Genomic DNA, 22728 nt, shown 5'->3' with positions numbered 1-22728 from the left:
ATGCAAGAGATGCACAACCAACAAATCTTCCTTGCAGAAGCCAAAACTGGAGATGGGCAGGTTCCCAAGCGCCCGTGTTTGTGTGCCAAGGATTAAAGACATTCGGGGGAAAGCTGCAATTTACAGCCATCCCGCTTTCTTTATTGAGTACGATGCTTGCAGCTCTTTGCAAGCAGTGTTGGCTTGTTCATAGACTAGCACAATGGAAGGGTTGGGAGAGACCTTGGAGATCATCTTGCACACCCCTTGCCCACTGCAGGAATCCAGTGGAGGGAGGGAGGGAGGGAGGGAGAGAGGGTGGGAGGGCTCCTGTCGCATTCTCAGCAGGACTTACCGGGGGACCATCTGCTCCAGGCATGCCAGGAAGGCCGGATTTTCCCAGGGGACCCTAAGGGAGAAAAAGCAGGTGGGACTCCTGTCATTTCTGCAACAGACGTGCAGGATGGCAACGGCACTGAGCGTACAAGTTTGCCAGTTGTGCTCTTGGCTTTCAGAGGCTGCAGACTCCTCCTCTGAGGAAGCAGGACGTGGCCCAAGCACTCGCTCATTCCCAGGAGCCAGCCCTTCGGAACATCCTGGATGTTTCAGGGGGGGCTCAAGTACAATCTTTGCGCATCCTTTCTGCCTCTCCTGCAGTCCCTCCCTCGGAGCCCGTTCACACCGCAAAGGGTTCTCTGTGACCCAACGAAGGGCTCAGACTGAGCCAGGGCTCTCAATTACACACTGCGGGAGCTGAGCTGAGGTTGGCTCAGGTGCCTGTGAGGTGAGATCCGCTGACAGGTATTGATCTGTTTGCAGGGGCCTTTCAGTTCAACTCCGGATGGCCGGAGCAGGCGAGGAGAGGCCGCCGTGCACGTCTCTGCTTGCTGCCCACAAACCCACCCGTGGGGGCTTCCGGAGGAAATTCACTGCCAGATGACAGTGCTCTGCCAGGCAGCCTGAATGTGGGCAACTCAAATGCCTGAACTGACCCTGGGGGTATTCCCAGCTCCAGCCCCCATTTTCACCACCTCTCTTTTCAGAGGCTGCAAGCGTTAAAAATCTGTAATAAAGAAGCTGGATGTCTGATCCATTTCTGCAAAGGAAAAAGACTCCCCAGAAATATAGAGGCGGATATTGCGCACAAGAACGGGAACCACCCCCAAGTCCACCAGCCTCTTCCGAAGAGTTTGCCATCCACCTACCTTTTCTCCGGGGGCTCCAATTGGACCTTGAGGACCAGGAAGACCCTAGAAAGAGAAGGGGGGTGAGAGGCAAAGGGGCACCAGCGCCACCTCCTTCCCTAACCCTAACCCCAGCCCTAACTCAGCCAGGGGACGGCTTCCAGTCTGCCAGTGCCTGAGGCTTAAACCCGGGTTTTCTTCTGCAAATCAAATTGAACCCCCTCCCCATTTGCCAAATTCCAACAGTAGCTCCAACATCAGGGCTGGTTTTCAGTCTAAAAGGGATTCACGTGTCCCACAGGAGACCAACCTCCTCCCCTGTGCACTGGAAAGCTGCAGCAAAAGGCTCAGAAAACCCCCTCCCCAAAGCACCCAGACATGTTCAGCAGTTCGCTTGCTGGGATTCTTGCAGCTCTCCTAGATTCTTGGTAACGGGGCTTGCAAAGGAGGTCTCTGGGACTTCCATCCTCAAGGAAAAGGGGGAAAAATCTTCTGGTTTTCCCAGCATGGCATTTTCCAGAGTGCTGAGACCACCACACCAAGTCTCTCTCCGTGCTGGCTTGGAAGGGCCCAGGCAGGAAGGCTGTGCTGCTGTCAGGGGCAAGTGGCTGGGAGCCCCCAGGGCTCAATCTCCCCCCATCAGAGGGGCTGCTGCGGAGGCAACACAGGGATGACCTCTCATACACTGAAGTCCCTTCCATAGGGGAAAAAGTGGCCAGCTTGGACGTGGCTCATCGGCTCCTCAATGTGGTTTGTCTTTCCAGGCCTTTAGGCTGGGATTTTAGGTGGTAAGAGGTGAATTTGCTACAGGCCTCGAATGAATTGACTGACCAACATTAGGAATGTCCATCACAAGCCCTATTCCAGTGGTGGCGAACCTATGGCACGCGTGCCAGAGGCGGCACTCGGAGCCCTCTCTGTGGGCACACGCGCCATGTCTCAGAGATGGCAACCGTCTTCTTCAACCAGCCGCCCACTAACTTGCCGAGGTCCCATGCGCTTGCTGGCCTTTGTGTGCGGGGACCGATGGTGTCAGGCAGCAGCCCCCTGGCCCCTGCCTCGCCTAACCCTGCGACATGGCACCCCCGCCCTGCCTCGCCTCACCCCACAGAACCAGTCTCCTGCCCACCGCCCCACCCGTCAGAGACCCCTGGATCTCCCCCAATCCTGCCCGGCCCCCACAGGTGTCCCTCCCCAGGAGCAACATTGAGTTGGCCATGCCCACCCTGGCTACGCCCACCTGTCTGCCATGCCCACCGTAGCCACGCCCAACCGGCGGGCCACATCCACCCGGCGGCCACGCCCACCCGGCACCTGACAATGCATAAGTGGGTTTTGGGTTGACGTTTAGGCACTCGCTCTCTAAAAGGTTCGCCATCACTGCCCTATTCTAGCCCCACAGCGGAAGGGGCGACGGATCCCCAGCCCCACCTAATGGAACTGCGCCTTCTCACCTGAGCGCCTGGACTTCCCTGTTGACCTGGGGGTCCAGGCTCACCTTGAGGACCCTGAGAAAGAAAGCATAAAGAGCATACTCAGCATGGTTGGCTGGATTTCATTTGAGAGAAACCAAAAGGAGAAACCTACTGGAGGCCTCGTGTTATAACCGATTATACTTTTTATCAGTGATGCTGTATAAAATAACAAGGAAAACTTGTTACTTGTCGTTGCCAGGAATACGACTCCTAGCAGTATAATCCTGCTTACTAAGATTATTTAGAAAACCTCTAACATTTGCCAATGAAAATCATCCTGAAGCATCCCATTTTACCTGGTTTTGTCACTTTTGGGGTGCTAATAATGCTTTTCATGGCTGAAAAAAAAAAAACCTCATAAAGCACTGAAATGTCAGGTCAGGTATCCTGCAGCCCAAGTATTTTCTCATTTCTGAGCAAGGTGAAATAGCGGATTCCAAACCTGAGGCTGCTTCTGACATAGCTCCGAGTTCAGAAAGTGAACAGCTGCACAGAGCTGTGCGAGACGCTGATCACCCACAAGAGGGTTGTCCCTCTTCAAGCACGGAATTTCCTTCCTTGTAGGAAAGAAACGACCTTTCTGCTAAGACTTCAGTGTTTCTCAACCTTAACAACTTTAAGGCATGTGGACTTCAACTCCCAGAATTCCACAGCCAGCAATGCTGGCTGTGGAATTCTGGGAGCTGAAGTCCACATGCCTTAAAGTTGTCAAGGTTGAGAAACACTGTCCTAAGTGAAGGTGGGGTGGACGGGAAGGGCTCCTGCTCTCCCTTTAGGGTGGAGACGTAGAGGACACAAAACTAGCAGGGGTAACTAAAGGAGAAAGAGGAGATTCGGAAAGACCAGGACGGCTTCAACAGGGAGCCGAAATGAGTAGCAGGGANGGGGGGCGCCTAATGATTTGAATGCTGAGGTGTTCCCTTTGCCTTCCACTGCTGGGATCAGATTTAGGCATTATTTCAATTTCCAGGATTGACCTGGAAATGGACACTTGTGGAACAACCCAGGTGCAGAACAGCAGGAAGGATCCATCTGGTCACTCCCAGAGGCTGCTCCTGAACGCATCCCCGGGAACTGGGGAGGCCAACGGGGCAGGCAAGGAGAAAGAGAGAGCAAGAGAGAGAGAGACAGAGACAGAGACAGAGACACAGAGAGGAAGAGAGGAGAGGGAGAGAGACAGACAGAGAGAGAGAGAGAGGAGAGGAAGAGAGGAGAGACAGAGACAAAGACAGAGACAGAGAGAGGAAGAGAGGAGAGGGGGGGGGGCAAATGAGGGCAAATATGATATTGTTGCCATTACGGAAACTTGGTGGGATGAAACCCACAAATGGAACACACGGCTAGAGAGATTCAAATTACTTAAAAGAAACAGACCAAATAAAAGAGGAGGTGGAGTTGCTCTCTATATAAGAATAACTATCTCTACAGAAATAGAGGACAACAATGATGAAAACTGTCCTGAATGCATTTGGGTCAATATAAAAGAAGGAAAAAATGACATTGCCATAGGTGTATACTATAAGCCAGGGGTCCCCAACCCCCAGTCCGTGGACCAGTACCAGGCCGTGGCATGCCAGGAACCAGTCCGCACAAACGAAAGCCCCATCCACAAGATGCAGGCAGCACACAAAACTACACCCCCTCCAGTCCACGGAATAACCTCTCTCCACGGAACCGGTCCCTGGTTGGGGACCTCTGCTATAGGCCCCCCCAACCAAACAGAAGTAATAGGTGAACTTTTTGCTAGTCAGTTAACTAAGGTATGTAGGAAGCACATCACAATAGTAATGGGGGATTTTAATTACCCTGACATCAACTGGGAGACACTCTGCACCAAGTGGAAGATCAAACAGATTCCTCACAAACCTAACAGACAACTTTGTCTCCTAAAAAGTAGAGAAGGGAACTAGGGAATCAGCCCTATTGCACTTAATTCTCACTAACAGAGATGAAATGATAGAAGGTGTTGAAACCAGAGGAACCTTGGTGGGGAGTGACCATGCAATGTTGGAATTCAACATTATGCAAGCACAAGCAACAGAACATAGTCAAACTAGAGTCTTGAACTTTAAGAGAGCTAATTTCAACAAACTTAGAGAGAGCTTGGGAAGGATTCCATGGATGAGAATCCTCAAGGAGAAAACAACTCAAGAAGTTTAGGAAAATTTAAAAAGTGAAATTATAAAAGCCCAGTCCAGCACAATACCAACGAAGGAGAAAAATAACAGCTCTCAAAAGAAACCAGCATGGCTGTATAAAGAATTCTCTGATAAACTGAAAGACAAGAAGGACAAGTATAAAAAGTGGAAAGAGGGGAACATAACTAAGGCAGAACATCAGCAAATAGCCTGAGCCTGCAAAGATGAAGTGAAGAAAGCAAAGACTCAAAATGAACTAAGGCTTGTGACAAAAGTCAAAAATAACAAAAAAAGCTTCTTTCAACATGTAAAAAACAAGAAAAAAGTTAAAGAAATGATTGGTCCATTAGGGGGAGAAAGTGGCAAGAAGGTGACAAGCAACAGTGAGAAAGCAGAACTACTCAACTTGTTTTTTGCATCTGTATTTACACAAAGGGAAAAAATAGTCCAACCTATCAAAAACAGTACCGTAAAATACAGATTAGAAACACAAGTTAAGATAGGCAAGAAAATGATAAGTGAGCACTTGTCCACCCTAGATGAGTTCAAATCACCAGGACCAGATGGATTACACCCCAAGGTTGTGAAGGAACTGGCAGATATGATCTCAGAACCACTGAACTATATTTTTCAAAGATCCTGGAGCACTGGGGAACTACCAGAGGACTGGTAAAGAGCTGAAGTAGTTCCCATCTTCAAAAAAGGGGGAAAAAAGGACCCAGGAAATTGCAGACCTATCAGCCTGACCTCAATACCTGGGAAGATCTTGGAAAAGATAATCAAGCAACGAATCAGTGAACACCTAGAGGCAAACCAAGTCATTACCAAAAGCCAACATGGGTTTGTCAAAAATAGATCATACTAGACAAATCTCATTGCATTCTTTGACCAGGTGACAAAATTAGTGGACCAGAGGAATGCTGTGGATATAATTTACTTGGACTTCAGTAAGGCATTTGATAAAGTAGACCACAACCTACTACTTGACAAGATAGAAAAATGTGGGTTAGACAACATCACCACCAGATGGATTCGTAGCTGGCTGACCAGCAATACTCAGCATGTGGTCCTCAATGGAACTGCATCTAAATGGAGGGAAGTGTATAGTGGGGTGCCCCAGGGCTCTGTTCTGGGCCCAGGGCTCTTCAACATCTTCATTAATGATTTGGATGAGGGGATAGATGGGGAACTCATCAAATATGCAGACGACACCAAGCTGGCAGGAATAGCCAACACTCCAGAAGACAGGCTTAAGATACAGAAGGATGTTGACAGACTTGAACATTGGGCGCTATCTAACAAAATGAAATTCAATGGTGAAAAAAGTAAGGTTCTACATTTAGGCAAGAAAAAACAAATGCACAGGTATAGTATAGATGGTACCTTGCTCAATAGTAGCAACTATGAGAGGGATCTTGGAGTCCTAGTGGACAGTCACTTAAATATGAGCCAGCAGTGTGCTCCAGCTTCCAAAAAAGCCAACACAATGCTAGGCTGCATTAACAGAGGGATAGAATCAGTATCACGTGAAGTGTTAATACCACTTTACAATGCCTTGGTAAGGCCACACTTGGAATCCTGCATCCAGTTTTGCTCACGACAATGTAAAAAAGATGTTGAGACTCTAGAAAGAGTACAGAGAAGAGCAACAAAGATTATCAGGGGACTGAAGGCTAAAACATATAAGGAATGGTTGCTAGAATTGGGTATGTCTAGTTTAATGAAGAGAAGGACAAGGGGGGACATGACAGCAGTGTTCCAATATCTCAGGGGCTGCCACAAAGAAGAGGGAGTCAAGCTATTTTCCAAAGCACCAGAAGGCAGGACAAGAAGCAACGGATGGAAACTAACCAAAGAGAGAAGCAACCAAGAACTAAGGAGAAACTTCCTGACAGTTAGAACAATTAACAAGTGGAACAACCTGCCTCCAGAAGCGGTGAATGCTCCAACACTGGAAGTTTTTAAGAAGAGACTGGACAGCCATTTGTCTGAAATGGTATAGGGTTTCCTGCCTGAGCAGGAGGTTGGACTAGATGACCTCCAAGGTGCACTTGGAGGTGCATTATTATAAGTGCACCTTCATTCAACATCCCAGGGTGGCAACAGTTGGGCGGTCCAGGAATGTATCCTCTGACCATATCCAAAGTTCTGATCCCTCGTTAATAGCCATGATCAAGAGTGAAGAGTTCAGCCAGCATTAAAGCTTAATGCTGGCATGAGAAACTCTTGAGTTGTTCGCTCGGAAGCCGTTTCAGAGGTGTTCTCCACTTGTAATCGGTGGGCCCTTTTGCAACCATCCGCTCTAGCCCAGGAGAGAGCCAAATGAAGCGAGGAAGACATTTTGATTAAAGGCTGGGCGGGGAAACAAATTGGCCACTTCAACAGAGGTGCAGTTGCTGGAACTTTGCTTCTTCGGCAGTTAGTATCTCCTGATCCTCGGGGCCTTTAGGACTTGCCTGCAAATATCCCTAAAGCCTGTTCTGGTTCTGGATGCTGGGCTAGAGGAAGCCCTGCCTATGCCAGCAGGACTTTTTCAGAAGGGCAGACTAGCTCTCCATCCTCCTAGGAGGCAACAGAAGGCAGACCAGTCCCCAGTGTCCTTTTGTCGGGCTCAAAAAAGGCTCGTTTCAAGACCCACTAAACCTTCACACGACTCTTATGAGGGGGATGGAATGGGGGAGGCCATTAAGCCCCAGCTGCATCTCAGCATGCAGAAGGGCCCAAGAAGGGGCTCAGGTTGCTTACCTTCACTCCACGGGAGCCGGGATACCCAAGTGGGCCCTGGGGGCCAGCTGGACCCTGTGATCAGAGGACAAGGGGGGGGGAGAGAGAGAATTCAGCCATCCTGAAGTGCCCTTTGAGAGAAAATAGACATTTATGCCCCTTCCTGCCAGCAAATCAGAGCTGGGCCCACCTTGCGGGTAAACAAATTCCCCAAGCTGGGCATACAACATTATGCCCAAGACAACACCCGTCTTATATGCCGGGACTTGAGGGCCTGCTTCACACACCCTGAGCAAACCATGGCTTGGCTGCTAAAAGCAGCAGTTAGGGTTGTGGGTTATGGGTTGCTAGAGCGAACTAACTCCGGGTACGTTGTGGCCTCCACATGGCTTTAGAAGCCAGAAGGAGAGCTCTTGCTAGCGCTCTTTCATGAATGCCACCCTATGGAAAGAACATCTGCAGCAATAAATGCAGATGTGCCAAATCACTACCTATCCCTACACTGTCCTCATCACCTCCCTAAATTCAAGATAAAAGTTTGCAGGTTTGAGGTAGCCCTCCTGGATCCCCACGTGATCAAGAAGTTTGAAGAGAGGAGAGATCCTTTCCATTGCCTGATCTACTCCGGGAAGGCCCAACCTCACCCTCCAGGAAGGGAATCTTCAAGTCCAGAAGATTCTGGCTTCCCTTGGCTGAGGGGCCACAGAAAGACACACCACCAGGTAATGCGCTTCCCATGATATGTTTTAACAATGACACCCCCCCCAACCCTGCATAGGTCCTCCATGCTTTGGCTCAAAAGGGACCCATGGATTTCTGTGCCTGCTGGAAAGCCTCGTTCTGACAATGACCAGGTTTCCTAGCAGAAAACATCTGAGTTCCCTCTGGTGACTTGTCATTTTTCTCTATAACCTGGGATGTTTTGCTGAAGTCATAAAATTCTGGTGTAATTATTTTGCCCGAGTTTTCAGCATTAGGCAGAATTTAACCGGACTCAGTGCCCTGACTTCAAAGAGGCGCTAATCTGCTCTTCCCCTTCTAACCCAACAAGACAAGGCCAAGGACGTCTTCAGGGCTGCTTTGGAAGCTTCAGCGCTAAATCAGAAAGACTGGCCATTCCATGAGTATTTTATTTTACTGTCTGTTTTACAGTTCTCTGTCTGTGGTTTATTCTTGAAACTGAATTCCAGCTGCAGTTTGTTCGATCTGAATGGTTAAAAGATAATGCATGAATCATTTCTTTTTAATAGGAGAGGCCTCTTCTGACATCAGTAAACTAAAATTACTAGGATGACATTGCCGTATTTTCAACTGCATCTTTGCGTCTTATTTTAAGGAGATGCAGTATTCTTTAAACAGGGCACCTGTTCCAGTGAAGGATCCCCAGCTCACAAGTGAGGAGGGGGTTGATCCCATTTGGGTGGGTGGGGGAGAGAGGGCAGCTCTCTCCTCAGCTTCCACCCTACTCCTACCCCTCCCTCTCAGCTACCACTACATACACCATCGTGTGATCCCACACAGGCTTCTGAGAGATCTAAGCCTTGCGGTCCAGAGGCAGGGAAGGCAGCACCTGGGGCTCCACAGACGGCCGGCAACTCCCTGCCACTTGCTCAAGGACTTCCAGAGCAGCTACGGACATTTCGATGGATGGCCGGCCCTTTTCAATTCTGGGAGCCCAGACCCTGGCCCTTGTGCAAAGCCAGGATAAGGAGGAGAGGATCGCCCCAGGCAGGGGGGCAGCGGCGATTTCTCCCAGTCCCGTCTCTTCCCAGCACCACCGTCTTGGTGAATTTCAACACCTGTAGGCAAACGCCACTAGGCATCATTGTCTTCGGCAAAGGTATGAGAAGCCGGCTTAAGGGAAGTCCTTCAGCTGGGAGAAACCAGTAGCTGCACCTTTCGGTGGTACTTCCCCCTCACCCCCCACCCCACTGACAAGGGGAGTGTAGAAGCAAGGTTAGTTAAGGCTCCTCCCACTCTGCCCTCTCAAGTCTGCAGACTGTTGGGTTGTGTTTGCCCTGCACCCCGCACACCCAGCCTGTGAGCCCCTTTCCCCACGAGGGCAGAGGAATGGCAGGGCCGCCATCTACCTACCTGGCTCCCCTTCTCGCCGGGAGGCCCTTCTTTGCCAGGGTGGCCCTGTAAGCAAGGAAAGCAAGAGAAGCCAGTGAACTGGGCTGCCTGCCCTTCCCGCGTTGAGCTTGTTGGCCCAGCTTCCCCTTCCCAGCCTTGTGTGTCCTTCCCTCTCGGTCTGCCTCCAGCTGGGGCAGACCGAGCACTCTGGGCTGGGAGCTTCTCTTGGAGAGTCAAGCGGCCTTGGCTGTCATACTCGGCAGCCAGGTAGACAGAAAGGGCTCTGGTCGTCTATAGGACTGAGGCCCAAGGTCCAGGAAGGAACAAGAACAGAGGGGGGTTCTTCTGGGTTACGGGATACTCCATCTTGGTCAAGACAGCCAGGGCTCATGCTAGCCATGGGTGAGCACCACAAATCAAGCCGTGGAAATGCGTCTCTGGACAGAAAGCAAGTCTGGAAATCAGCTCTGCTGAGCAGCTGCCAAGGGCTGCCCCCACCAGAAAGCAGCACAGCCCCTGCCAGCCTTCCTGCTGGTGCTTCTCCCGATTATCCATAAAGAGCAGAAGCGAAGAGACGGAGCTGCACCCGCGAGCCCCTGGCTGTCTTTCTGGGGCCATTTCTGCAGGCTGGACCAAGACGACGGGGGTCAAGGTACCCTGTCCGCCAGGACTCGGTGCGGTCCAGGGTGCAGGGGAAGCACGGAGCTCCCTCCCCCCTGAAAGCTTCCCTCTCCCTGCAGGACTCAACCAGGCAGCAGAATCGGATCTCTGATTAATGTAGGCAGATGCAAGAGATGCACAACCAACAAATCTTCCTTGCAGAAGCCAAAACTGGAGATGGGCAGGTTCCCAAGCGCCCGTGTTTGTGTGCCAAGGATTAAAGACATTCGGAGGGAAGCTGCAATTTACAGCCATCCTGCTTTCTTCATTGAGTACGATGCTTGCAGCTCTTTGCAAGCAGTGTTGGCTTGTTCGTAGACTAGCACAATGGAAGGGTTGGGAGAGACCTTGGAGATCATCTTGCACACCCCTTGCCCACTGCAGGAATCCAGTGGAGGGAGGGAGGGAGGGAGGGAGGGAGGGAGGGCTCCTGTCGCATTCTCAGCAGGACTTACCGGGGGACCATCTGCTCCAGGCATGCCAGGAAGGCCGGATTTTCCCAGGGGACCCTAAGGGAGAAAAAGCAGGTGGGACTCCTGTCATTTCTGCAACAGACGTGCAGGATGGCAACGGCACTGAGCGTACAAGTTTGCCAGTTGTGCTCTTGGCTTTCAGAGGCTGCAGACTCCTCCTCTGAGGAAGCAGGACGTGGCCCGAGCACTCTCTCATTCCCAGGAGCCAGCCCTTCGGAACATCCTGGATGTTTCAGGGGGGGCTCAAGTACAATCTTTGCGCATCCCTTCTGCCTCTCCTGCAGTCCCTCCCTCGGAGCCCGTTCACACCGCAAAGGGTTCTCTGTGACCCAACGAAGGGCTCAGACTGAGCCAGGGCTCTCAATTACACACAGCGGGAGCTGAGCTGAGGTTGGCTCAGGGGCCTGTGAGGTGAGATCCGCTGACAGGTATTGATCTGTTTGCAGGGGCCTTTCAGTTCAACTCCGGATGGCCGGAGCAGGAGAGGAGAGGCCGCCGTGCACGTCTCTGCTCGCTGCCCACAAACCCACCCGTGGGGGCTTCCGGAGGAAATTCACTGCCAGATGACAGTGCTCTGCCAGGCGGCCTGAATGTGGGCAACTCAAATGCCTGAACTGACCCTGGGGGTATTCCCAGCTCCAGCCCCCATTTTCACCACCTCTCTTTTCAGAGGCTGCAAGCGTTAAAAATCTGTAATAAAGAAGCTGGAGGTCTGATCCATTTCCGCAAAGGAAAAAGACTCCCCAGAAATATAGAGGCGGATATTGCGCACAAGAACGGGAACCACCCCCAAGTCCACCAGCCTCTTCCGAAGAGTTTGCCATCCACCTACCTTTTCTCCGGGGGCTCCAATTGGACCTTGAGGACCAGGAAGACCCTAGAAAGAGAAGGGGGGGTGAGAGGCAAAGGGGCACCAGCGCCGCCTCCTTCCCTAACCCTAACCCCAGCCCTAACTCAGCCAGGGGACGGCTTCCAGTCTGCCAGTGCCTGAGGCTTAAACCCGGGTTTTCTTCTGCAAATCAAATTGAACCCCCTCCCCATTTGCCAAATTCCAACAGTAGCTCCAACATCAGGGCTGGTTTTCAGTCTAAAAGGGATTCACGTGTCCCACAGGAGACCAACCTCCTCCCCTGTGCACTGGAAAGCTGCAGCAAAAGGCTCAGAAAACCCCCTCCCCAAAGCACCCAGACATGTTCAGCAGTTCGCTTGCTGGGATTCTTGCAGCTCTCCTAGATTCTTGGTAACGGGGCTTGCAAAGGAGGTTTCTGGGACTTCCATCCTCAAGGAAAAGGGGGAAAAATCTTCTGGTTTTTCCCAGCATAGCATCTTCCAGAGTGCTGAGACCACCGCACCAAGCCTCTCTCCGTGCTGGCTTGGAAGGTCCCAGGCAGGAAGGCTGTGCTGCTGTCAGGGGCAAGTGGCTGGGAGCCCCCAGCGCTCAATCTCCCCCCATCAGAGGGGCTGCTGCGGAGGCAACGCAGGGAAGTCCTCTCATACACTGAAGTCCCTTCCATACGGGAAAAAGTGGCCAGCTTGGACGTGGCTCCTCAGCTCCTCAGTGTGGTTTGTCTTTCCAGGCCTTTAGGCTGGGATTTTAGGTGGTAAGAGGTGAATTTGCTACAGGCCTCAAATGAATTGACTGACCAACATTAGGAATGTCCATCACAAGCCCTATTCCAATGGTGGCGAACCTATGGCACGCGTGCCAGAGGCGGCACTCGGAGCCCTCTCTGTGGGCACGTGCGCCATGCCCCAGAGATGGCAACCGTCTTCTTCAACCAGCCGCCCACTAACTTGCCAAGGTCCCATGCGCTTGCTGGCCTTTGTGTGTGGGGACTGATGGTGTCAGGCAGCAGCCCCCTGGCCCCTGCCTCGCCTCACCCCACAGAACCAGTCTCCTGCCCACCGCCCCACCCGTCAGAGACCCCTGGATCTCCCCCAATCCTGCCCGGCCCCCACAGGTGTCCCTCCCCAGGAGCAACATTGAGTTGGCCATGCCCACCCTGGCTACGCCCACCTGTCTGCCATGCCCACCGTAGCCACGCCCAACCGGCGGGCCACATCCACCCGGCGGCCACGCCCACCCAGCACCTGACAATGCATAAGTGGGTTTTGGGTTGACGTTTAGGCACTCGCTCTCTAAAAGGTTCACCATCACTGCACTATTCTAGCCCCACAGCGGAAGGGGCGAAGGATCCCCAGCCCCACCTAATGGAACTGCGCCTTCTCACCTGAGCGCCTGGACTTCCCTGTTGACCTGGGGGTCCAGGCTCACCTTGGGGACCCTGAGAAAGAAAGCATAAAGAGCATACTCAGCATGGTTGGCTGGATTTCATTGGAGAGAAACCAAAAGGAGAAACCTACTGGAGGCCTCGTGTTATAACCGATTATACTTTTTATCAGTGATGCTGTATAAAATAACAAGGAAAACTTGTTACTTGTCGTTGCCAGGAATATGACTCCTAGCAGTATAATCCTGCTTACTAAGATTATTTAGAAAACCTCTAACATTTGCTAATGAAAATCATCCTGAAGCATCCCATTTTACGTGGTTTTGTCATTTTGGGGTGCTAATAATGCTTTTCATAGTTGAAAAATAAACTCATAAAGCACTGAAATGTCAGGTCAGGTATCCTGCAGCCCAAGTATTTTCTCGTTTCTGAGCAAGGTGAAACAGCGGAGTCCAAACCTGAGGCTGCTTCTGACATAGCTCCAAGTTCAGAAAGTGAACAGCTGCACAGAGCTGTGCGAGACACTGATCACCCACAAGAGGGTTGTCCCTCTTCAAGCACGGAATTTCCTTCCTTGTAGGAAAGAAACGACCTTTCTGCTAAGACTTCAGTGTTTCTCAACCTTAACAACTTTAAGGCATGTGGACTTCAACTCCCAGAATTCCACAGCCAGCAATGCTGGCTGTGGAATTCTGGGAGTTGAAGTCCACATGCCTTAAAGTTGTCAAGGTTGAGAAACACTGTCCTAAGTGAAGGTGGGGTGGACGGGAAGGGCTCCTGCTCTCCCTTTAGGGTGGAGACGTAGAGGACACAAAACTAGCAGGGGTAACTAAAGGAGAAAGAGGAGATTCGGAAAGACCAGGACGGCTTCAACAGGGAGCCGAAATGAGTAGCAGGGAACTTTAACAGGGAGAAAATTTAAAGTTGCAGATTTAGGTGGAAAAAAACAATAAAGGACCCTGGACAGGATCTGGGTCCTGGCAGTGGGATGCGAAGGGGGCCTGGGTCTCCTCCTCCACCACGTGGGACATGTGAGCCAGAAGAGGGGAGCAACGTCTTCAAGGAAAAGGGATCTCTTGAGGGCCAGCCCAGATTAGGAGAACTGACCAACATTCAAGAAATAAACAGTGCCCTAACTGTCAGAATCCAATTATATTTCATTTCTAGTTATCTACTCTGGGAAAACCCCATTTCTGCTCTCTCTGGATTCTGTCATCCTACGAAGGGGAAGGGGGATGAGCGGGGGGGTTTATGGCTCTCACTTCCTTCGTTAAAACTTCAAAAGGACTGGATGTTGATTCTCACCAAGAGGACTGACCATAACAATATGGCCATCGCCTTTCATCTACTCGCTCTCTGAAGTCTCCCTTTTGCTGGCAGTAAGGAAAAAGGGGGGAAACAAGGATCGTCGCCCGGAAGAACTGTGGGGTGGGGGCTGCTTGGGAACTCTTAAAACATTGAAGGATGGGAGAGAATTTCTCAGATCCGGTCTAATGTAAGGACCCACCTCACTTTACGTCTTAAGAAGACAGAACTCTTGGAATATCTTTTCCAACAGGCAATCATTTTCTCTTAATAAAGATGCCTGTTGGAAAAGATATTCCAAGAGTTCTGTTTTCTTAAGATGTAAAGTGAGGTGGGTCCTTACACTCACCAAGGAACTGTCAAACAAGCTAACAGTAAAACAGCCCAACCCAAGGGCCTCTAAGACCCCACCCCCACTGACAGGGCAAGACGCTAGGACTTAACACGAGAGCAGATCCCACTCCTGGCTAGCACTGATGACGTTCCCGAGTTTAGGTAACGAAACGTCTGCAAGAAATCGGCCCAGCTCAGAGAGCGCCGAGGACCCCTCGGGAACAGATTGTCCCTTCACTTCTGCCCCAGTCAAACCCCCCCTTTAGGGTTCTGGGTACCATTAGTTCAAAATGGACTCCAACAAATTAATCAAGGGGACGGCTTGCCTCCCAGAGTCGTGGGTGCTCCATCGCTGGAGGTTTTCAAGGAAAGATTGGACACCCATTTGTCCAGGATGGCATAAGGACTCCTGCCTTGGGCCCCTGGGGGTTGGACTAGAAGACCTCTGAGGCCCCTTCCATCCCTAGGGTTCTAGGATTCTATGAAACTGGAGTAAGTTCACAGAAGGGACGATGAGGGGTCTGGAAACGAGAGCCCGTGAGGAGGGGCTCTGGGTCTGGATATAGCTGCAAGAGAAAAGACAGAAGAGAGAAATGAAAGCAACAGAGAGGACGTAGACCGCAGGACCAGCCTCCTGCTTTTGAGTTGAGGTCTCCCCTCAGCAAGGCTCCCACCCGGAAGGTTCTTGTCCTGCCTTGGGGGCCCCTGGAGAATAACCCACCCCTCCTCCTTCAAGGACCGGAAGAGCGCCGTCTCCAGGTCCTTCCCTCCTTTTGGCTTCCAGAGCAAGCTCTGCGTGCAACTCATTATGTGCCTAAGTGCCTCATGAGACACTGAGAGAGACACACAGCCCTCGATACTGGAACATTGTGATGACCACTGATTACTCCAGTGATTCCTTTATTCAAAAAAATGCAACAGGCAACCCATGAAAATCAATTTAAAAGGTAAACTTAATTAGCACCATTTAGGAAAGCAACGTCCACCAGCTTTGAAATGAAGACGGTCTGAAAAAGTAATTAGTGGATTTAATTTATGCAGCACAAGTAAGATCACCCGTGGTGGGCAGACACTTACCACATTCCCCTTAGGGCCAGTCTGTCCATCCATCCCAGTAATGCCCTGGTGGGAAGATTAACAAAAGGAAGGAAGAGGCACAACGTGAGTCACAATTAGCACAAACAGAAGCCTCCCCCCCCCCCAGCTGGCCTGCATCTTTCCTGCAATCGGCCCTGCAAACTCTGCTTCCGATTGGCAGGTGGAAAAATATTTCCATGCCAAATACCGGCAACGAAAGCAAACCAAGTGAAGGTTTTTTTGCCACTGCAATGAAGTGAGAGTCGAAGGACGGGGGGCGTCCCGGGTGGCAGAGAGGCATCCCGGCTTCCTGCCAAAACATTTCTTTCTACTCACCGGAGGTCCTGGTGGCCCCGGAGGTCCCTTCGGTCCAAGCAAACCACGAGGACCCTGCGAGAAGAAGCAAGTTTAATGTGAAAGTGCCCACGAGGAGCAGAGACAATTCAGCTTGTGCTGCACTATAAACTCTGCCCTGGAAAAGACAGTGGACCATGTTGAGGGTGAATGTTGCTGTCAGAATCCAATTATATTTCAATTCTAGCTACCTACTCTGAAAAAAGATCCATTTCTTACTCTTTGTGGATTCTGTCATACTACAAAAGGGGAGGAGGGAGCAAGGGGTTTTATGACTCTCACTTCCTTCATTTAAACTACAAAGGACTGGATGTGATTCTTATCAAGAGGACTGACCATAACAATTTGGCCATAGCCTTTCATCTACTATCTCTCTGAAGTCTCCCTTCTGCCGGCAGTGAGGAAAAAGGGGGTAGAAATGTAATGCCTTGGAAGAACTGTGGGGTGGGGGCTGCTTGGGAACACTTAAAACCTTGGATGGTAGGGGTTGGCCCCTCAGATCCTGTCTAGAACGCCTGCAACCATCTTCTCTTAATAAAGATGCCTGTTGGAAGAGATATTCCAAGAGTTCTGTCTTCTTAAGATGTAGAGTGGGGTGGGTCCTTACAGTTGCTCCGCAAGCTGACCTTGTCCTGGGAGCACCAGGATATGACCACCTAGCCTGGTGCCTTCACCACTAACCACACTGGCTTTCCTGCCTCCTGGGTGGCATCGGTCCTTCTTGGAGCGCCTGGGCTCTGCGGGGACTTTACCACTCATTGCAGCAAGTACTCAGTGAGAGAGAGGGGGGGGGGGAGGCTTCTTTCTGGGCTCCCAGGTTTAGAACTCCTCAGAACCTGCCAGGCCCGGAGGCTGAGGGGGGCTTAAGCAGCCTCTTCAGCCCTCAGGGGGGAGAACAGCTGCCTGCCTTTTCAGCAGCTGAAACAACCATTTCACAGATCAGCAAAACTTGAGTTTAGCATCAACTGAAAAATACAAAAATAAAACACTGACAGTTCTTTGGCAACCAGCAGTCCACTCAGCCTTCTGAACAATATGCGGACAAAAATAAACTTGACCAAAAAGGACCGTAATTTCAACCTATCGTCTGAAGCTGAGCAGCACAAAGGCATTTTGTGGAGCTGATACCCCGAGTGAAAAGATCCTAGTATACATTATGTGTTCCTTCGCTGGAGTTTTTCAAGAAAAGATTGGACAAAACCATTTGTCCAGGATGGTATAAGGTCTCCTGCCTTGGGCAAGGGGTTGAACTAGAAGACCTCTGAGGTCCCTCCCAACCCTGTTATAATATCTGCCCTGATGGAGAAAGACCTCTAATGACAGCAGATTGGGCAATCTCTTCTACTGGCTGGAAGCCTTGTGAAACCCACTGATGTGAGAGGATCTGCTGGGCCAACAAGCTTCCACCATGCCAACCTCAATGTTCTTAGCAGAGGCTCTTGCCTGTCCACCCAAGAAGAGGTGCACTTGGTGCCAATTGGCTCTCAGCTGCAGAAGAACCAGTTTGGAGGAGCTGCCTCATCAGCCTCCATGGGTCTTCTGCCCAGCCACTCAATTCAAGGAACTTCGTCAACATTAGCTCAGGTTTGCATCCGGGAGTCCTTGGTGCTCTCTGAGCTTGGTGAACTGATGGCCGACATTTCATGATCCAAAATCTTCAGAAACATCGGCAGGCAAACCGCCAAGCTCAGAGAGCACCAAGGAGCTCACCATCCCTGGGGAGAAGTGCAGATGCTCAGACGGTCTTATGGGCAGAGGAAACGGAGGAAAGGGCTGCTCTCTCAGCCAGAAAAGGTGAGTGACAACTTCTGTAGCCAATCGGTAGCCTCCCTTCTCCTTCTCAGTCAGAGCAGCCGCTGGGATACAACTGCTCTCCTCTGCAAAAGGCTCATTTCGCATTGGAAATTCCCAAAGCACAAAAGACGGGAAAGCAGAGCAAATAAAAGACACACAGAGCACCCCAAAGTGGCATTCAACTTCATGTCCCACAGCGGTCCTAACTCTCTGTGTTCACACACGCACGCACACACACACACACTTCGTATCTTCAGATCATATGCTCTGCTCAAATGCCAAATTCTGTCTCAATGGTACGGCTGAGTGCCCACCACTAACTACACAAACCCAGTTTAGCTTCATCCACATCTGAGTGTCTGGAACTGGAAGAGTGGCCAATTCAGAAGCGCAGAAGGGCAATGAGCAAATCTGGCTGCAGCCAGGCCGAGATTACCGCCCTGCTCCTGCCCCCATCCCCCCCCCTTCTCTCTCCATCTGTCAGCAAGAGATGCTTCTTCCAGAAGCCAAACAATTCCAGTTGCACCTGGCAGTTTCAGAGCTATCAACAGCTTTGATGTCATCGTGGAGAAGCAGGTTGGAAAAAAAGGAAGGCTGATGCTAACTGGAAGGATCTGAACAAGACAAGTCAGTGCTACTCTCTGCAAATCCCTGATGAAAGCTGCTGGACGGATACTCTTGTGATTACAACAGTAGCCTTTATTTCCATCTTGTCAAGTTCTCTTAAGAGCTAGGAAGAAATGGAGGTCTGTGTACGGGCGTGAAAGAGGGGGAGGTAACTCCGGCTGTAAAGAACTCCTGAAGCCCCCCAGACATGCGGTCTGAGGATGCCCGTGGAAGGGCCTGGGCTGGGAGTTCACTGACAGGTTCAAGTCTTCTCTTTCTTAGGTCCTCTCCTGAGCAGCGCCTGGGAGGCCGTGCTGTGCCCACAGGACTCTGTTCCTCCTTCCTTCCTTTGGAACTCGCCAAGTCTTTGGGCCATAACATCCGTCCACGTGCCTCATGGCCAAGATGACCGAAGGAGCCCAGTCGACATAGCTGGCCCAAGGGAAGGGCTTGAAACATTTCCAAGCGTTATGTAAACATTACCAGTAATTACACAAGGAAGCACAAAGAAGCTGTTTCCAAATTTCCAAGGAGAGACTTTCCTTTCTTGCATTTGTGGGTCAATTTTCCTATAACTGTATGGAACTTAAGTGTCAAGCTCGGGAAAAACGTCATGTTGCTTCAGATATTTTTTTTCTTCTTCTTTGGGTTGCCCACACTACACAACCAGGGAGGGGAGTGGGGAAGAATGGAATGTGGGTTGCACCTGTGGAGCTGCAAGGTCATCCACGAGTTTGTTTTGGAAACAGAAGATTCTCATAATAATTGTCTGGAGTTTAATCGGGTAATGTGACCTGCACTGTCAGGGGGGAAAGGGAGCTGCTATACTTTTAATGTGCTGCTTTCACGCCAATTTAATCAGAGCTGACTTTCGATTCATTAGTGCCGGTATGCTATGCTCAATAAAGCCTTGCATTAGAGATCGGAATGTCTCAGGTGTGCTTGCTCTGTTGGGATCATCACCCGGAATGCTGACCCTTGGCTTTGGCAGGGAGGATTTGCCACCAGCCCAGGGAATAAAGTCTCCTTTGCATCAAACCTGACCTGCTGGCCTCTGTGCGATTCTCCTGGCCACAGAGCAAAGGGGTTGACCTTGACCTTTGCAGGTCTCCTTTCCTTCTGCCTCTGCTCTACAGTCTTCCCAATGCTGGGACCTCGAGCACCCAGGCCTCTTCTGGGAGACAATCTTCCAAATGAAGGCATTTGGGGTAGAAAGCAGCTCTCCACCCGCCCAGGTTGTCCCATGAGAGCAAGGAGGCATTTTAGAGTAACACACTCACAGCTCTGGCTGCATCACCATCTTCTGCTTTCCCTGAATTTGAATCTGCACCTCAAAATGTGCATTTTAAATTCTGGAATGGGGAGAACACCTATTCTGGCCATGTTTAAGGCTACAAGAGACAAAAATCCTACATTCACCTTCAGGGAAGCATCTCAGGAGAGTCTGTGGCAGGAGCAGTTGAAAAACAATATCACCCGGACCGTTTCTACACATTATACCTGGAACTCCTGTAGGGACCTCTGGTTACCTCAGCTGATTCCCAGCCATCCTCCCCTGGTCCCCATCAATTCTGCTCTTGGACATGTGCCTTAAATGCCTACCAAATATTGCTTGGGAAGCAAGCCCCCCCCCCCCCTTGTTCAAAGGAAAGGGTTGGCTCCATTTTCCAGAAACTTACAGGTTCGCCGGGGAGACCTCTGGGCCCAACTTCTCCATCGTCACCCTGTTTGGCAAGAGAAAGAAAAAGGGGAGTAAGAGCCAGACCCTAATCAGGCCCTAATCATTCACTAGAAAGCAGGAGAAGAAATAATGGATGGAAACTAATCAAGGAGAGAAGCAACCTAGAACTAAGGAGAAACATTCTAAGAGTGAGAACAACCAACCAGTGAGAACGGCTTGCCTCCTGAAGTTGTGGGTCTCCATCACTGGAAGGCTTTCAAAAAGAGACTGGACAACCATTTGTCTGAAATGGTATGGGGTCTCCTGCTTGAGCAGGGGGTTGGACTAGAAGACCTCCAAGGTCCCTTCCAACTCTGTTATTCTGTTCTGTTCTGAAGGCGAGGACTCCAAAGGCTGGAACAAGACCGCTGTAATTGTGGTCTCACTGATCTTGGCTGAATTGCTTAAACAAAAGATGAAAGTTGGGTGACTACATTTGACCCAGGGAGGACAACCAGGGATGGATCGAGTGACCAGCTGAATCCTTTCTCTATAAACCTTCCTATATTTATACATCCTGTGTATATAGGGTGGGATCCCATATCCCACCACTCTTTGTTTCGCCTCAGGAGGCATAACCTGGTGTCCGTGTTGCTGGATTGTGGCAGTGATTGATTCACAGCGGCTTCCTTCCCCCAGGGAAGCTCAGTGAATGATAAACAGACCCCACATTACATTCAAAAGAACACTTGCCAGAACTCACCCTGTCACCATCTTCACCTGGGGCTCCTGGGGGGCCCGAGGGGCCAGGATCACCCTGAAGGGAAAAAAGGGCAGCATCAGCCATGTTTTTGATGCCCCCTCCCGCCCCAAAAAATCTTAAAGAGTCCAAGGCTGAGAGGTCGGCCTGGCAGAATCTTCCATTGCTATGCACTAAATGCCATGGGGGGAGACCAGGAGGTGCTGTGCAGGGGAGGCAGGTCTGTGGCCTCTTCCTATAGATCTTCTTGGAAGTCCTTGTGTGTGTGTGTACCCTTCTAAAGGTCACACTGGGTGTGTAGGTGAAGGGACAGGCAAATCCCTCTCCCCAGAGGCCAGGCCAACTACCTCTGCCCAGTCCAGCCACCCGTGCTCCTCCTATAGCTCCAGCCCCCCACCTGTCCTTGGCTGGCACTCCTTGGCCTGGAAGCCAAACCTCCTGAGACAGTTGCCAGGCAGAGTTAAATGTGAAGTAAAATAAAAATAGCGATGCTGCGAGGAATGAGGAAAACAGGGATCCAAAGGAAGGGGGTCACCAAGGTGATCAAATGCCAATGTAAAGATCTCTGCGGTGCCAGCAGGAAAGAAAGAGGATTAATGTGGCACCCCAGATGGGCATTTTTACTGGGGAGCAGTAAAGAGCTGCTCAATGGGGGGGGGGGGGGGCTCAAAAAGAACAATGCCCACAGACCCAGCTGCCTCCTGAGAGGGTTTTGGGCCTGGAACCGGCTGTCCTGCTGGGCCCGGATGCTTCAAAACACTGGGAATTATTTGTAAGACCATTATTTGCAAATCACTTTCCGTTTTCTCACTGACGTCCTCCCCCAGGTTGGCCTGGATGTGTCATTGTTGAAGTTTGGGAAAAACCTCAATTCCTGAACAAGCACATCATTAAAATCTTCCACCGCAACGCACAGCTGCCCTGGAGATTTCAGGATTGGTCCCGGACACTCATTTCACCAGTAACGTCTGTCTTCAATGTTTTAAAATCCCCCCAAAATATATATTTTTTTACAGCACACATAAGACTCTGTGGTAATGGCTGGAAATTAAGAAAAATGTGGGATTTGATAATAAAAGAGTCCTGGCCTTAAATTCTCCCTCCTCTCTTCCCTGGTTGAGAGACGTCATGGGTGACTCTCCTCATGCGTAACGGAGGCAGGGGAAATTCCTTGGCCGAGTCACAAGTGACAGAGCCTGACATGGAAGCCCAGAGATGCCTCCAGACAACCGGGAAAGACGAGAAGGTGCTGGTCCTCGGAGAAATCGGTCGGTCCAAATCAATGGCTTGCCACAAAAAAAGCCAGCAGAGGCCCATCTTCTCCTTGGCAACCTTTGGGAAGCAGAACAACGCAGAAATGCAGCCGGGACTCACCCTGTTCCCCTTTTCTCCAGGGATCCCAGCCAGGCCGTCAAAACCTCGGTCCCCCTGCAAGAGAATTGAGAGGGAGAAGAGATCCACAAGGGCAGGCCAAGCACCCGGAAGTCCCGTCTCCAAGCAGGATTTGAGGAGAGGGGCAGAGGAGGGTATGGCGTGGGGAGATGTGGGTCTGCTGGGCAGAAGGGAGCGGGCCCAGGCGGCCTAAGCCCGGGAATCTGGTCCGACGGGGGCTCCTGTCCATTCAGGCAGAGCCTGGGCTTCTGGAGCTCCTGGGCCTGCTCAGCCTTCCTCTGGGAAAGCCTCCTGGGAACCTCAGCCCTGGCCTGGGGGCGCCTCTGTCCCCCCCTGGCCCTTTCCCCATCCTTCCTCTGGCTAAGCGGGGACACTGCCAGGGCCCCCACTGCCCCCGCCTCCTGCCTCAGAGGGCAGGCATGGAGCACCCGGGCCTGGAGGAAGTGCAGAGAGGAGGAAGGGAAGAGGGGAAGGGAAAGGGAAGGGGAGGGGGAAGGGAGGGGGAGGGGA

The 22728-nt window shown here is 51.1% G+C and overlaps 1 protein-coding gene across 1 annotated transcript in view; it reads right to left on the bottom strand.

Annotated features, from left to right (window-relative positions):
- LOC107295915 (collagen alpha-1(V) chain) overlaps positions 1-22728 on the bottom strand; it is a gene marked incomplete at its 5' end in the record, with an annotated part of 123378 nt that overhangs the window by 62838 nt on the left and 37812 nt on the right. Inside the window, 10 exons of the mRNA XM_015825250.1 lie at positions 7522-7575; positions 9595-9639; positions 10689-10742; positions 11539-11583; positions 12938-12991; positions 15653-15697; positions 15989-16042; positions 20086-20130; positions 20830-20883; positions 22201-22254. Of these exons, the coding sequence (XP_015680736.1) occupies positions 7522-7575; positions 9595-9639; positions 10689-10742; positions 11539-11583; positions 12938-12991; positions 15653-15697; positions 15989-16042; positions 20086-20130; positions 20830-20883; positions 22201-22254 (504 nt within the window). The remainder of the gene's footprint in view (positions 1-7521; positions 7576-9594; positions 9640-10688; positions 10743-11538; positions 11584-12937; positions 12992-15652; positions 15698-15988; positions 16043-20085; positions 20131-20829; positions 20884-22200; positions 22255-22728) is intronic.

Source organism: Protobothrops mucrosquamatus, unplaced genomic scaffold (assembly GCF_001527695.2).
Source record: "Protobothrops mucrosquamatus isolate PMUCROS unplaced genomic scaffold, P.Mucros_1.0 scaffold2569, whole genome shotgun sequence".
Taxonomy (NCBI): Eukaryota; Metazoa; Chordata; class Lepidosauria; order Squamata; family Viperidae; genus Protobothrops; species Protobothrops mucrosquamatus.
The sequence above is the reverse complement of the archived record's forward strand: the minus strand, read 5'-3'. Positions and strand labels throughout refer to the sequence as shown.